Source organism: Oryzias latipes, chromosome 17, assembly GCF_002234675.1.
Source record: "Oryzias latipes chromosome 17, ASM223467v1".
NCBI classification, from domain to species: domain Eukaryota; kingdom Metazoa; phylum Chordata; class Actinopteri; order Beloniformes; family Adrianichthyidae; genus Oryzias; species Oryzias latipes.
Genome location: NC_019875.2, coordinates 27,722,454 through 27,739,569, shown reverse-complemented (window position 1 = coordinate 27,739,569; position 17,116 = coordinate 27,722,454). Strand labels below are relative to the sequence as shown.

Below are 17,116 nucleotides of genomic sequence, written 5' to 3'. Positions count from 1 at the left end.
CGGTAAACTGCAGCGAGACGTAGCTCACCTACGTCTCGCTGCAGTGAATGTATGATTGTCTTCTCCTGATAAAACATAAGGACTGGTACGTGTCTGTCACATCTTCAAAAGGCTTCCAGAAAAACAAAATGTAAAACTGAAAAGCTTTTGTTTCTCCTCAGTCATTTGCTGCAGACATTTTCTCATGCAGGGAGCTAATTGTCAGATGTTTTCAAGCCCTTGTGTGAGTCACTTTGCTGTGATGGAGCTGAAGTATTTGATGGGTATAATCTCAGTTGCATCCTCCCTCTGAGCCTCCCACAGTAAGATCAGCAAGCCGAGAGAGTCGAGAAGGGGGAATTCAGGCAGCTACATGAATCTTTAATTAGTCCCCCTCTACACTAAGGCCCTGAGTGCATCTCCAATTTCTGACATTTATCTGAAATTTGAATGTGGGGATGTGAAAAAGCCAAGGTCACTGGACCGACTGCAGCCATATCAAAATCTGCTGCTTTGTTTTTTTTTCACAGAGAAAGATTCAAATTTGAAGAGTAAGAACTGAAAGGGTCGGAATTGCTAAAACTCTTGTTTATGTATGAACTAGTTTTCTGTTGAAGGTTGTCTAAAGTTAAAGGTTGAAAACAAATTAACCAAGGAGAGACTTTTGACTTTTTTTTTCCTTCTATGCACCATAATTATGTATTAAAGACTTAGTTTGTGTCCTCTTTGGTGCAAAAAGCAACCTTTATCTTAAAGTTCCTACCAGTTTTAATTTACTTGTTACTGCAAAAGAGGAGAAAGTACATTACTTGTGCTTGTTAAATATGATTTTTAAATAAGCTTTGCCCTAACTGCTGCAATTCTTGACATTTAGCACAAAAACACAACTTTTATTGGCAGTGGAAATGTGGTTGTGTCACTAATTTGGTTTTTCCAAAGTACACTGCAAAATCTGGCCCATAAAAATACGTCAAAAATTAGCAAAACTGCCAATGGTGTAAGAAAAAATGTCTTACCAAGAATTCTTATTTTACAGTATGCAAATTGTAGTCACTAAGAAATATTTTCTCAAACGAAGGTTGTTTAAAAAAAACTTTCTTGATAACATTATTTTTCTTGCAAAACAGAAAATAGGACATTTTTATTGAAACGAGGGTCTTTTTACTTTCTCACTCAGTTTTTGCAATAGGATTTTGAGCATGGCAACCGGTTTCCAAGAACAAAAAGACATTTTTCGTAAATACTCTAATGAACCACTTTTCTATGTTTCTTAATCTTGTGTGATTCTGCAACAAAGGCTGCAAGTTTGACAGCTTTTTCCACATATTTACAATAAAAAAAAAATACAATTCTGCAACTCCTGAAAAACAGCATATGCCTGCTTCATAATGCATGATGCATGATGTCAGCAGAGATTTGGTGAACCATATGGCACCTCACAATTTACATTTTTCAGAGGACACTCTCACAGAAATCACCCTTACATCTTTTCCTTCAAAAAGAATAAAAGAACATCCATTAGAAGAAACCTTAAAATTAGGAAGCGGGTTGGATACAAAAGCTGGCACCAGCGAAAAAGCCCAGGAAATATCTTGGTGCTTCTGGCACCAGCTTATGTAAACAGAGATAAGGCACTAAGAAATTAGTATTCCTCAAAAACTCCCCATGTCATAAACCAGCAATACCTTTTTTCTTCCCCTAAAGCTATTCATTCTATTCACACTAATAACCATAAAACAGAGAGGATTATGAAAAAAACAAAAAAAGGAAGTGATGAGATAATTTGGATTAAAATGACGTTTTCCCCCCTTTTAATTGATGTGAATATTTATCATGACAGTGCATGTTTTATACCGAGAAGCTGCATGTTTTTGCTGTTTAGCGTCATAAACAGACTAGTTTTTCATTTTACCGTGGGAAAAATGAAGCACTCCAGCCATAGCATCACAAAGACTATCACAAAGCTCACAGTTGTTGGCACTCCAGCTCCAGGCTTTTCCACATGATGAAATTTAGAGTTTTTATTTAATTTTTTAAGACGTTGTTTAACACTTTTTAATTAATATCCCTCAAAATAAGTGATTTTTAAGAAGTTACCCTGCTGTTCTTTTGAAAATGACTTAGCTTTTTCTATAGCAGTTTCTTATTGTGTTGGTTGTTTTTATGCACCCATAAATGGAGCCAGACTTACTGTTGTGAAGTTCTCTGGACCGCAGTCCTGTCCTCTGTATTTGCAGTCCAGCAGCATCTCTTCTATGCTGTGGCTGGATCTTTGAACAAACTCCAGCATGTTGAAGGTCTTGCTGGGGAAGAATTTGCTGTCGTCTGATGGTTTCCCCAAAGCAGCCATAAAATCATCAAAGTCCCCTTGTTCCACGCCGAGCATCTTGGCCATCCAGAAGATGTCGTTCCTGGTGATCTGCGATTTTCGGAAGCTGTTGTAGTTGCAGAAGGTGATGGCTGGAAAAAACATCACAGGGCTGTCCATTTCATCCAGGATGGTGACATGGGGGTACTGGAAGTACTCTATCACACGGTCGGCCACTTGGAGGAGGAAGATGGAGAGGGAAGAGCTAAACGCCGCAGCCCAAAGCAAACGGCGGAAAGTCACTCCACCAGGCAGGAAGATGTGGCTGAGGCCATGGAGGGTACAGTTGGCCCCAAACACTGTGATATCTGATGGAGGACGGGGTTCTTCGTCTTCTGGAGATCCCATTTTGTCTCAAAACAATGTGTCCTTAAGCAGCCCTGACCCGCTGGACGTAGAGGTTCACCCTAACCGACTGAACAGAGGAGGCTGATCGGGACGGGGTTTGGTTTCTGCTCTCCACCTCAGAGAAGGGTGCAGTTTGGATCTCTCCATCTGGGAGGTAACAGAACTGTGATATCAACCAATCATCGGTGAGAGATTAGAGGGCACTTTGAAATGAAGAGATCCAGTTTCGTTAGGGAAATAAGATCCACGCCAACAGGGAGTGGTGGAAAAAGGAAAAAAAGAAAATCACAGAGGAGTGCAGAGAAGCTAAAGAAGGAATGATAACTAACTGCTTTTTGACCCCTGATCTTCACATTCTTGGCATTTTAGTAACAGATTCATTTAAAATTGGTGTTTTAATGAGTTTGCTGCTCCACCAGTCAAAACTGACAGATTTAAATTTTACCTTTAACTAAAGGACTAAATGTGGTTTTTACTGTGTGACGTCCTCTGTGCTCCAAAGAGGCTGAACGGAGAAACTGCAGACCTGTGGTCGGGAAGGTAAAAGGCAGAGCAATCCTTCCTCTGTATGGAAATATAAGACATTTATGGAAACAAAATGTCTGAAATTTCCACCACGCAGAACATTCAGCAACAGCAGGAGGCACAAAGCTGCCACATCTGTTGGTTAATGACTTTGGGGCGATGATCAGATGTTTTACTGATTGATTCTGTAAAACCTTAAGTATTCGTTTCACTTACAGATGCTGACAGGACGCAAAGCAGACCCTCGTCTAGGAGTCTGACCTGTCGTGCTGGGGATGCCTCCCAAACCCGTAGACGTCTTCACCCCTTGAAATTGTAGTAATTATTAATGTGGCTATCATGGTTAAAGCTCCTTTCAAATAAAAGTCTGTCTTAATCTGCTAACACATTAAGACTCTTTGGATGTCCCAACCTCTGTGATTTATCATTCAACGCTGTGGATTTCCTTTTCTGCTCCTCACAATGTTGTTCAAGCTGCACACGTTACCTGTTGAAGCCTGTTCTTGCCTCTGTTGATCATGTAAAGTACTGTGAGCTTTGTAAATGATATTTCTGTGAGGATTGAATTTTGGTTTGGTTTTTGTCAGTTATGTTCTGGTTTTGTCATAATCCACAGCTGCAGACATTTTCTCATGCAGAGATCCAGAGTCTATTTTAGTGTCTGGTAATGAGTTCTTCCTCTTCAGGTCATCTGTTCTGTTGTGTCACCTTTTTGTCTCGTCTTGGACTTTTGTCTTCAAGTTTATTAAATGTTGAGTTTCCACCTCCAGTTTCATGTATTTTAGGTCTAACACCACCAGTTCCTGACAATGTGAATCACAAGTTTTGAAGAGAATATTTTGATGGTTTCAGCACAAGTTGAGTAGATTTTGTTAACGCTAGTTTATTAGTTTTATTTAGCGACACAAATCCAGAGTTACCGCAACACTGTGACCCACTCTGCTGCCTCTGTCTTGCTAAAGGTCAACGGAAAATATAATGATTCCTCTTTTCTATGCAAAAAAAAGTTAGTTTCTAAGAGTCAACACCTTCAAAATTGTTGGTACTAAAATACGCTTTTTAAAAGAAATAAAATGTAAATCACACTCAAATTTCGTCAAAGACCCCCTCTGATGTAAATGGTGCTTTTAGTGTTTTTAGCATCTAGTGGAATTTTTCTGATAATGGAGGACATATTGAAGAAAATTAGGGTTAAAATTACATTTCACAATAATTGTATTTTCAAACTAGTGTCAATCAGGAACAGATGGAAAATATTTTTTTGAAAAAGATGGTATTTGTAGAAAATACGCTGGGCGGGCCACATCCTCCCTGCTCCGCTCCATTCTAATGCATCCACTGTCAGACAAATAGACCAATGTACGTTTTTGTTTTCCTTGTCTGAGCTGGAATCTGTCTCAAAACTGAACGGCAGGACAGCTCCGATATTGTTCACCATTTTGGAGAGCTTGTAAACAGATAGCCCAGTTATGGGCGACAGGAAGGGGGGCCGGGTTGCTCCACATCAATGGTCAAACCCACAATTTAGAGGCGAATTTCTAATAAATTCTTGCTGATTTGCAGACACTGTCTCTTAGAAAACAACAAAGAAATCTTGGAAGTTGTCCAAAAAAAACACAGAATACTTAAATTATCCACTGGAAACCCTTTTAAAATAGATCAAATGATGATCAGCAGTTCGGGACTTTATAGGGTTTGTGAGGTTTGAGCCCTTTGCTTTGGCTTGTTTGCAAACTGCAATGTTCTATTTTCCGGTTTGTTTTTTTCCCCAGGTGCTTAACAAAGTCTCATCTGGTTTCCCAATTGTCCCAATTGTCCACAGTTGTCTGCAGCTAAGTAGATGTATCTTAGTCTCTTGTACTTACGTTATCTGCATTGTCCCCCCCCCCCCCCCCCCATTTGTTTTATGTTTTTTATGCCGAGTTAATTTATCAAGTGGAGTTCAGACTGTCGAGCCTGTTCACCTGCATTTTTGGTCCTCCACCGCCAGTTCCTTACAGCTTTTTGGAGTTAAAGCTTTAGCAAAATCTAAATTTGAGAAGCGTTATGACATTTTTAGGACACTAACGACAGTCGTACTTGAACTTCTAGTTTGCGGCTCACATTATCTATTTGTCTCGCCTCAGCAGTCTCCATATCATGTGTTCTGTATCAGCATAAAATATTAATGCCCTCTCCTGCATACCTTTCCACTCATGGGCAGAGGTGTATTTTCAGAGAGCAGGCCCAAGGCTGCTTTAGTTCATTCTGTTGAGAGCCCGTCGGAACTGAGATTGATTACCTTTGAGAAGATTTCAAAACTAAGTTCAGACCTTTTTGGGTCAAACTTACTTTGCTTATGCTACTTAAAGAACAGCTGCTTCTTTTTGTCAATATACCTCTTTAAACTTCATTCTGGTTATATATTAGCCTTCCTTAAGTCTGTCTGGGACTTCAAAATCGAGCGCATTTATGGCGATGTTTATATCCATCTGACTTGATCTAATGCATTGATAGATTTGACTTCTTGCTCTGTTTTGGTAGACAGAAAGCCCTAATGGGAATGTCCAGCTCAAATATGTTTGAGCTAGACTTTTTGATCTGACTACTTTTTAAGTCTATAACTGAAAACTTTTTTTTTTTTTTATTTTATTTACAAAATTCTAAAATAAAAAGATCAACCTTAATAACATCCAAAAGCAGCAAAGATTTGTGTTAAATCCAAATAATGACAAAAAAGCACAGACACAGCATGCATATTTGACCTAAATTCAACAGTAACTAGTCACTTTTGGATCCAGAGCTTCTCATGCCAACCAGTTATGCACATTATCCTGCATATTTTTTTAAAAGATGTCTTCTCTTAATCACTGAAGCTGTGAAGTCTATTGAAAGTAAAACAAAACTTTCCTTAAATACTGCACAAACGCTAATTTTCTGTATTTGTATCTCCAGATCAGCAGCTAAAATGATTCTTCAGGCCGTGTCACACAGTCACTACGAACGTTTTTTGCATATACCCCGGATGAAATTTCGGTCTTTTGTGACACATGCGCGATATATGTAATTCACAAGTGCTCGCCATTTGTCGATGTGCGCAGATGTCAGTCAAAGGTTTCAGCCGACCGGTCTTTGTGTGAATTCAGTTTGGAGCCGTTCAAAATATTGGGTCGGTCGAGAATTACATAGTTTATGCAAATTTTATTTTATATGCAATTATTACGTAAATCTTCTGCAATTGTGCTAGATTTTTGCAAGATGCATGTGCAAATGTGGGCATTTTTACAACCTTTCCCCAAATATAACTGATTTTTCAGGCATGTACCAACGATCTACCACTTATGTATGACATCACGTTAAAATTTCATAACCGACGCGCCAATCTTGAGCCAGATTTGGCTTTTACGTTGATTTACGTGATCTTTGTGTGATGTTTTCCTACTGCTTCAGTGGTTTTAACCTGAATTAATGAGACATTTGCGAAAAATTCACGTAAAGACCACAACTTTTTCCACGGATATGACCAATTTTCATATGTGCAACAAAATGTATGTCGAGGCTGTGTGACAGTCTTTACATAACAAAGGTCTTGCTTTAATTACCCACCAAACCCTATTCAAACTGGTTCCTCATTGAGAAAGTCACAGCTGATCTCACAGAACAGCAGATGCTTCCCCTGTGAACAGGAGAACTGACAAAATCCCTTCAAGCTAAAGTATGATTTGTCAGTGAAAAGGAATTAAAGTTCAACAAGTACCATGGGGGTTTAGCTTTACAAGTGGAATTCAGGGCTGCAAGACACTTTAAGGCCTCGGATCACAGAGTCCTTCTCCAAGGCTGCACCAACCATCAAATGTGTGTTTTTCTAAGTGCTTGACATTCAGCCAGATCTCTGAATCAGCTAAAATTGATAATGACGCAGCTGAACTAAACAGATCATTTTCAGAATGATGCAGTTGACTAGAAAGACCTTGGTTTGTTTTGGTTGACCAAGATAACATGACATTCTGAGATTCCAGTGGATAGAGAATGACCCACAACTGAGGGTACAGGAAGACGCATGATCCAATCAGTGACACACACAGAGAGGAGCACGAAGCACATCATTTGTTTACAAAAAACACCAAAAAGACTTGTCTTCTGCTCTGAGCATTTGTAATACCGCCTTTGCCATCTGCCTCCTCCCTTCATATATGTTTGCTCCCAGAACTCTGCTCAACTCTGCTCTTTGGTTTCTCCCCGATCTCTTGATGCTAATTGTTTTTTTGTTTGTTTGTTTTATCCCAATTGTGGAACTTTTATGGAAAAAGTCTGTACAGGAATCTCTTGAATTTGAGAAAAATAAATCACCCCCCCCCCCTTAGGAAAATGAAAATCAGACTGATTTACTGTCTTTGTCCAAGAGGGACAATTCAAGTGAAAAAATGTGTCCATAGAGAGAGAATCCGAAACACATGTCTCAAATTAGAAACAACTCAGATAAATTACAATAAAGGCGACTCGAGTCGAGTTGTCTTTTTTTATTTACGTTTTGCTCACTCAAGGTAACTAAAGTGCTGCTGTTGGCACCGCTATGATGTTCACAGCGATGAAATGAAAACAATGTGAGTTGCTTTGTATGTTTTAAAAATGAAAATCGTGTTTTTGCTTTTTTCAACATGTTCTCGCATTCGGGACATATAAAGAAATTTAAGCTCAAAGTTGCATTTATGAGTATTTCTTATTAAAATTGTTGTGGAACAGGAACAGACAGAAAAAAAAATGTTTAAAAAAGAGCTTCTTTGTGACGAAGAAAATATGAAAAATGCAACCTCTCTGCACTGCTCCATTCCAATGCTTGCAGACAAATAGATCCATGAACGTCTTCTTTTCTCTCGTCTGAGCTGGAATCTGGATCAAAGCTGTACGGCTGGATAGCTCCAATATTACTTGTCATTTTTGTTGTGCCACTAATGCTAGGTTGGGGGTGTGAGCAGCTGTAAACTAGCAGGAGAGCAAACAGAGTAAACAGAGGGATGATGGGAAAAGGGGTGGGCTTACTCTGTACCAACAATTCCAGCCCCAACTTCTAACAAACGACACCGTTTTTTTTGTTTGTTTTTTTTAAGTTAGAGTGTAAACAAAGAGTTCTCTGGTCGTGACTGACAGGAAGGGGGGACGGGGTTGCCTTGCCACTTCAGAGACAAATATTTGGTGAACTCTTGCTGCCTTGCAAAAACTATATCCTAGAAAATGAGACAGTTTTTTTTTTTTTTTTGGCTAAAAAGGGCATAATCCTAATTAAAAGACCACTGGGATCAAAAGATGATTAGAGTGAGACTTTAAGTCAAATGCTTTGGTTATTTTAGTTTAACGATGTTTGGAGGACTGACAAATGTTACATTGAGAGAATTACACATAATTAGCATTGACCATGAAAGGAAAATGCTGTAAATGAAGGGAAATGCAGTTGTTCTACAACAAAGTAACTTAAGAGTTCAAGTTGAGTAGAGTTTTTGAGGCAAAGCAAATCTGTGTCCTCCCCAAGGACATTTGAGTCATTCGATTCAATTCAAAAAAAATTATTCGTCCCACAGGGATGATGTAAAAAGGCAAACCATTTTGAAAAATTCTTCAGCTTTAGATAAGCTTTCATGTTTTTTCAAGACATAAAATAAAATAACAGACCAGCTTAAATTAAAGTGCAGCCAGGGCAGAGAGCAGGTTTTATATTTAAAAAAAAAAGACGAGTACAAAAGGAATTAAAATGCAGAGACAGAACAGAAGAATGGAATTTTCTTTAGAAGTTATGAACAAAAGAAATGTCCTCCACTGCTTTGGAGTTCAAGAATGTCAAGTTTTGGAACAGGTTTGTGTTAAATGGGGTTTTAACGTGGCCTGATGAGGGCGCCGTTGCAGTGAGGAGTTTTGACCTCCGCCTCTTGTACTTTTTTTTTTTATGTAGGGACATTGACATTTGTGACATTATGTTCATGAGAAATTGGACATTTTCCGATTGCGAAACACGTGTAAAAGCGTGTAACTAGCTGCCAGTATGAGAGTGGAGCCTTCTTCTTTCTCTTTCGGCTTTTCCCATCAGGGGTCGCCACAGCGAATCATCCTTTTCCACCTCACTCTATCATGGACATCTTCTACCCTAACATTAGCCAACTTCATGTCCTCTGTTAAGACATCCATATATCTCCTCTTTGGCCGTCCTCTTGCCCTCCTGCCAGGCAGCTCCATCTCCAACATCCTTCTACCAATATATCCACTATCCCTCCTCTGAACATGTCCAAACCATCTCAGTCTGGCTTCTCTGACTTTGTCGCTAACACAGGCAACATGAGCCGTCCCTCTGATGTACTCGTTCCTTATCCTGTCTAACCTGGTCACTCCTAAGGAGAACCTCAACATCTTCATCTCCGCTACCTCCATCTCAGCCTCTTGTCTCTGTCCCACTGCTACCGTCTCTAGCCCATAGAGCAGAGCTGGTCTCACCACTGTCTTGTACACCTTTCCTTTGAGTCTTGCTGGCACTCTTCTGTCACACAACACTCCTGACACTTTCCTCCACCCGCTCCAACCTGCCTGCACTCGCCTCTTCACCTCTTTTCCACACTCCCCATCACACTGAACTGTTGACCCCAAGTACTTAAACTCCTGCACCTTCTTCACCTCAGCCCCCTGTAACCTAACGCTTCTACCTTGATCCCTCTCGTTCAGACACATGTATTCTGTCTTACTACGACTGACCTTCATGCCTCTTCTTTCCAGAGCAAACCTCCACCTCTCTAGCTGTTCCTCCACCTGCTCTCTACTCTCACTGCAAATTACAATGTCATCCGCAAACATCATTGTCCAGGGAGATTCCTGTCTTACCTCGTCTGTCAGCCTGTCCATCAGCATAGCAAACAAAAAAGGACTCAAAGCTGATCCTTGGTGTAGTCCCACCTCCACCTTGAACTCCTCTGTCTGACCTACAGCACATCTCACCACCGTCATACTTCTCTCATACATGTCCTGAACTACTCTGACATACTTCTCTGCCACTCCAGACGACCTCATACAGTACCACAGCTCCTCCCTCGGCACCCTGTCATACGCCTTCTCTAAATCTACGAACACACAATGCAGCTCCTTCTGACCTTCTCTGTACTTTTCCATCAACATTCTCAAAGCAAAAATGGCATCAGTGGTGCTCTTACGGGGCATGAAACCATACTGCTGCTCACAGATCTCCACCTTCTTCCTAAGCCTGGCTTCCACTACTCTTTCCCACAGCTTCATTGTGTGGCTCATCAACTTTATTCCTCTATAGTTGCTGCAGTTCTGCGTGTCACCCTTGTTCTTAAAGATCGGAACCAGAACGCTTCTCCTCCATTCCTCAGGCATCTTCTCACTCTCTAAAATCCTATTGAACAACCTCGTTAGAAATTCCACTGCTGTCTCTCCTAAGCACTTCCATACCTCCACAGGTAGGTCATCAGGACCAACGGCCTTTCCGCTCTTCATCCTTTTCAGAGCCTTCCTAACCTCATCCTTTCCAATCTCTGCTACTTCCTGCTCCACAACAACCACATCTTCCTCCCTTCTTTCCCTGTCATTTTCCACGTTCATCAGCTCCTCAAAATACTCCTTCCATCTTTTTTGTACACTCTCCTGAGTTGTTAGCACCTTTCCATCTCTGTCCTTAATCACCCTTATCTGTTGCACGTCCTTCCCATCTCTGTCTCTCTGTCTGGCTAGCCTGTACAAGTCCTTTTCTCCATGAGAGTGGAGCCTTGGAGCAGCAAAACCATCAGCTAATGCAAACATTACCTTGCTTGGTTATTAACATCCATCATTTTCTGTTCCATGAATGAACCTTTTTCACAGCGTACATTAAAATGCACAACGCAGCACTTTCTAAAAGCCAAACAATATGAACTATAGCTATTTACGCCATGAATTACATCTGTACTGCGTCTCTGCTGACGAGCCAAATGTGTCCACACAGCAAAAATCCTGCCATCAACGAACAGCCAACAAAACATTTTGATGAACAAAAAAAAAATCCCAGAAACTGAAATATTTAGAAAACGAGTAAAGGAAAAATATGTAAACAAAGTTGACTTCCACAAATGTGCTCGAAACACATTTGGTGGTCTTTTCATTCTTATTATTGACAAGCGTTTAGTGGATTTTTATGACAAAGCTGTATTTTTTGTTGTTTCCTATTTATTGTCTTTCCTTCTGTGGTGTTTGAAATTTATTTATGCTAACAGGTTTGACAAAAATGATTAAAAAAACATGAAATTTCTAAAATGGCTCAGAATCAGAGTATCCGTTAAAGATGTTGAATAAATATGTAATTAAGATGAATAAATGAACAAACATGTTTTGTTTTTTGCTTCACTTTTTTTTTTTTACTATAATTAGTGTTAGTTGGAATCCACAATACTTTAGACATACCGGATCGGTCGAGGCCCGGGTTAACAACGACCGCCACCGATGCTGTTAACCTACAGGGTGTCGGTGGAAATTTGACTACTGTTGGTCGAAGAAAGAGGGGAGGCAGAAGCGTCCGTGGCCAGAGAGAGAAGGGAAAAGGCAGGAACATAGGTTTGAGAATAGGGACTCTTAACGTTGGCACAATGACAGGGAAAGGCAGAGAGCTGGCAGACATGATGGAGAGAAGGAAGGTAGATGTACTGTGTGTGCAGGAGACAAGGTGGAAGGGCAGCAAGGCACGTAGTATTGGAGGAGGATACAAACTGTTCTATCATGGTGTTGATAGGAAGAGAAACGGGGTAGCAGTGATTCTGAAGGGGGAGTTTGTAAACAGTGTTCTAGAGGTGAAAAGAGTCTCAGACAGGATGATGAGCCTAAAGTTAGAAATTGAAGGGGTGATGGTGAATGTAGTCAGTGGGTATGCACCACAGGTTGGCTGTGAGTTAGAAGTGAAGGAGAGGGCCTGGCCCCCTTGCTGGGGGGGGGGGGCGGGGGACGGCTGTTTGACCACCGGGGGACAGTCTATCATCTGTCCCCAACTTACCCCCTTCCTCATATAACCTCATAATAGGGTGAGGGGGTGGGGGGCTTAGCCTGCGATGAGCCTTGGGGGGGGGGTTTACTAGGCAGTGACCCCCCTCCTGTGGTTGCCGTATGGAGTGGGCCCCCCCTCTTTCGGTTTTATTTGCACCTTAGACATGTAGGGCCCTTGGTAGGGGGGGTGCTTGGACATCACTGCCAGCAAGCAGCGGATGTCCTCCTAGCACCCTACCCGCCAATTTTAACCGCACCTTAGACATTTAGGGCCCCTTGGTGGGGAGGGTGAGGGGACGTCACTGTGAGTAATCAGGAGACGTCCCCTTAGTGCCCTACCCGCCAATTTTAACCGCACCCCCCTTAGTACACACACCCCTCCCCCCTCAATATATACATCCCAACATAAACACACACACATGCACACACACACTCTCTCAAACACACATACACGCACACACATTTTGCAAGGAAGGTGGGACCTAGGACCATCTGTCCCCTGCCTCTTCCCTGGTGGGGGGTACGGGCCCCTTTGCAACGGCGGCTGTGTCCCCGGGGTGCTGGCTTCCTGGGCCCGGCGGTGCTCTCTCCGCGCGGTGGGGGGGTTCACATTACATCTGAGCCGGGGGTGTTCGTGTCCCTGGGGGGTGGGTTCTGGTCCTTGCTCCTGAGTGCTGGGCCCCGCCAAATCTCCAACTGTGGCCGAGCCTGGTCGGGCCATATTTACAACACCCCTTGTGGGCCCTCTTTTTTCCCCGGGGTTCCCCCCTCCTGGGCGGGGGCGGCGGGCCCCTGCCTCGCTCCTCCCTGGACCAACCGTTGGCCGGGCGGATGGCTGCCTGGAGTGCGGAGTGGGTCTCCCTTGGGGGGTCCTGGCCCGTACCTGGGGTTGGGGCGGGGGGATGCCCGGAACTCCTGGGTGGTGGTGGGGTGCTCGTCTGGGGCTGTGGGCGTCCTTCTCCGGTGGGGCCCTGCGTTGGGTTCTCCCGGCGCGGCGGGGGGGCTGCTCTCCTGGTTGGGCTGGGGCGGCGCCCTCTTTCCCTCCGTGCCTCCCTGCTCTCTGGCTCTGGGGGCCTTGCGGCGGCCCTGCTGGCCCTGGCCTGGGTGGCGGGCTTGGTCGCCCGGGCGGCGGTTGTTCCCTGCCGGCTCCCGTGTGGTGTTGGGGGGAATCCGGCTGCCGCTGCTGGTGCGGTGGGGGTCTTGGGGTGGGGATGGCTGGGCACTCTCCCTCCTTCTTTTCACGTTCCACCATCCATTTTAGAAGAACATAAACACTCACCTGAGCACAGGTGTCAGCTCAACAGACTGAATGACTGAAATATTTCACACTAGTTGGTTTTAAGGCATAAGTATGCGTGTGAACACTATCTGTTTTGTGTACATGTCGACAGGTGGACATTTTTGCAACTAACAGGTGTGTTTATAACATTTGAGTGTGTGTGTGGACAGGCTCCGCCCTTTTTTTTGTTTTGTTTTTTTTTTACATTTGAACCTTACCATAATGATTAACAACCATTGTTGCTTTATGCTGCTTCATGGTCTTATCCCCCTTCCCCTCCTATTATCACCCCCTACCCCCCCTCTCTCTAACGTCCCTCTTTCTTCTTCCCCTCTTTCCTTTTCCGTCCGGTCCAACACCAAAGATTTTCAGACATGTTTGAAATTAATAAAGTTTGGCCTCAATTACAAAAGGGGTTTATTCAGACATACCTTTGGTTTGTCTGAAGATTAATAACCCCTCTTGTTAAAGTAAAATATGTCCAACCCAAGAGGCCCTCAGCTCTCATCTGTCTGCCTAGCTGTTGGACAGGACAAGTTAAAAAAAAAAAAAAAAAAAAAAAAAAAAAAAAAAAAAAAGAAGTGAAGGAGAGATTCTGGAGTGAGTTGGATGAGGTCATAGAGAGTTTTCCCAGAGGAGAGAGAGTTGTTATTGGAGCAGACTTTAATGGGCATGTTGGTGAGGGCAACAGAGGTGATGAGGAGGTGATGGGCAGGTTTGGTGTGAAGGAAAGGAATCTGGAGGGACAGATGGTGGTGGACTTTGCAAAGAGGATGGAAATGGCGGTAGTCAACACTTACTTCCAGAAGAGAGCAGAACATAGAGTGACATACAGAAGTGGAGGTAGGAGTACTCAGGTGGACTACATCCTGTGTAGACGAGGTCATTTGAGAGAGGTTAATGACTGCAAAGTGGTGGCAGGAGAGAGTGTAGCCAGACAGCACCGCATGGTGGTGTGTAAGATGACTCTGGAGGTCAGGAAGAAAAAGAGAGGGAAAACAGAAAAGAAGACCAAGTGGTGGAAGCTACAGAATGAAGAAACTTGTGAGGAATTTAGGCAGAAGTTGAGGCAGGTCCTGGGTGGTCAGGATGAGCTTCCAGATGACTGGGAAACTACAGCAGAGATTATCAGGGAAACAGGTAGGAAGGTGCTAGGTGTGTCATCTGGAAAGAGGAAAGACGGTAAAGACACTTGGTGGTGGAATGGGGAAGTACAGGAATGCGTCCAGAGGAAGAGGTTGGCTAAAAGGAAGTGGGATGTAGAAAGGACTGAGGAAGATAGACAGGAGTACAAGGAAGCGCAGCGTAGAGTGAAGAGAGAGGTGGCAAAGGCCAAACAGAAAGCTTACGATGAGCTATATGACAGGTTAGACACAAAGGAAGGAGAGAAGGTCTTGTACAGGCTAGCCAGACAGAGAGACAGAGATGGGAAGGACGTGCAACAGATAAGGGTGATTAAGGACAGAGATGGAAAGGTGCTAACAACCCAGGAGAGTGTACAGAAAAGATGGAAGGAGTATTTTGAGGAGCTGATGAACGAGGAAAATGACAGGGAAAGAAGGGAGGAAGATGTGGTTGTTGTGGAGCAGGAAGTAGCAGAGATTGGAAAGGATGAGGTTAGGAAGGCTCTGAAAAGGATGAAGAGCGGAAAGGCCGTTGGTCCTGATGACGTACCTGTGGAGGTATGGAAGTGCCTAGGAGAGACAGCAGTGGAATTTCTAACAAGGTTGTTCAATAGGATTTTGGAGAGTGAGAAGATGCCTGAGGAATGGAGGAGAAGCGTTCTGGTCCCGATCTCTAAAAACAAGGGTGACACGCAGAACTGCAGCAACTATAGAGGAATAAAGTTGATGAGCCACACAATGAAGCTGTGGGAAAGAGTAGTGGAAGCCAGGCTTAGGAAGAAGGTGGAGATTTGTGAGCAGCAGTATGGTTTCATGCCCCGTAAGAGCACCACTGATGCCATTTTTGCTTTGAGAATGTTGATGGAAAAGTACAGAGATGGTCAGAAGGAGCTGCATTGTGTGTTCGTAGATTTAGAGAAGGCGTATGACAGGGTGCCGAGGGAGGAGCTGTGGTACTGTATGAGGTCGTCTGGAGTGGCAGAGAAGTATGTCAGAGTAGTTCAGGACATGTATGAGAGAAGTATGACGGTGGTGAGATGTGCTGTAGGTCAGACAGAGGAGTTCAAGTTGGAGGTGGGACTACACCAAGGATCAGCTTTGAGTCCCTTTTTGTTTGCTATACTGATGGACAGGCTGACAGACGAGGTAAGACAGGAATCTCCCTGGACAATGATGTTTGCAGATGACATTGTAATTTGCAGTGAGAGTAGAGAGCAGGTGGAGGAACAGCTAGAGAGGTGGAGGTTTGCTCTGGAAAGAAGAGGCATGAAGGTCAGTCATAGTAAGACAGAATACATGTGTCTGAACGAGAGGGATCAAGGTAGAAGTATTAGGTTACAGGGGGCTGAGGTGGAGAAGGTGCAGGAGTTTAAGTACTTGGGGTCAACAGTTCAGTGTGATGGGGATTGTGGAAAAGAGGTGAAGAGGCGAGTGCAGGCAGGTTGGAGCGGGTGGAGGAAAGTGTCAGGAGTGTTGTGTGACAGAAGAGTGCCAGCAAGACTCAAAGGAAAGGTGTACAAGACAGTGGTGAGACCAGCTCTGCTCTATGGGTTAGAGACGGTAGCAGTGAGACAGAGACAAGAGGCTGAGATGGAGGTAGCAGAGATGAAGATGTTGAGGTTCTCCTTAGGAGTGACCAGGTTAGACAGGATAAGGAACAAGTACATCAGAGGGACGGCTCATGTTGCTTGTGTTAGTGACAAAGTCAGAGAAGCCAGACTGAGATGGTTTGGACATGTTCAGAGGAGGGATAGTGGATATATTGGTAGAAGGATGTTGGAGATGGAACTGCCTGGCAGGAGGGCAAGAGGACGGCCAAAGAGGAGATATTTGGATGTCTTAACAGAGGACATGAAGTTGGCTAATGTTAGTGTAGAAGATGTCCTTGATAGAGTGAAGAGGAAAACGAAGATTCGCTGTGGCGACCCCTGATGGGAAAAGCCGAAAGAGAAAGAAGAAGTGTTAGTTGGAATACTTTAAATATCGGATGTTAAATTCTTTTTTATTTTGGTTATTTAAAAAAAAATACGTCTAAAAAGTTTAAAATGAGACAATTTCTATCATACTATTAAAAGGTACTCAGTTATTTGTTGGAAAACTAGACATACCTAGGCTATTTCTTTCTGAAATTTTAATACATAGTATTTGTTAGAGGGAGTTAATTGAAGATGAATTCATTTAATTTAATTTAAATAATTTATAAGATGCGCCTCAAGTCCCTTTCTGGTAACCGCCATAAAACTAATTTAAATTTGTCCAAATATAAATAACGTGTGTTTCTAAAATTATGATCTAGTCAAATATTTTTCTAAAATTAATTTGGCATGTTAAAACTCCAATAGACTGATAATTTTAGGAATCTGCCTTCAGCTGATGATCAAAGTTATTTTAAAGTTCTAATTATTAGCACAGATCAAATGAACATGTGGAAAGAATTGAACATGTTAAATACAAAGTAAAAAAAAATGCTGTGTAGTTAAAATATGTACTAAAGTACCAACAAAGTAA

General features: G+C 42.8%; 1 protein-coding gene across 3 annotated transcripts in view; it reads right to left on the bottom strand.

Moving 5' to 3' along the window:
* LOC101174951 (acid-sensing ion channel 1C) overlaps positions 1-17,116 on the bottom strand; it is a 115,619-nt gene that overhangs the window by 40,599 nt on the left and 57,904 nt on the right. The window contains exon 1 of one of the 3 annotated variants that reach the window (XM_020711162.2): positions 2,171-2,937. The exons of the other annotated variants lie outside the window; for them this stretch is intronic. Within the exon in view, the coding sequence (XP_020566821.1) occupies positions 2,171-2,695 (525 nt within the window). The 5' untranslated portion in view covers positions 2,696-2,937. Of the gene's footprint in view, positions 1-2,170; positions 2,938-17,116 lie in introns of those variants that run through there. 3 annotated transcript variants of the gene reach the window in all.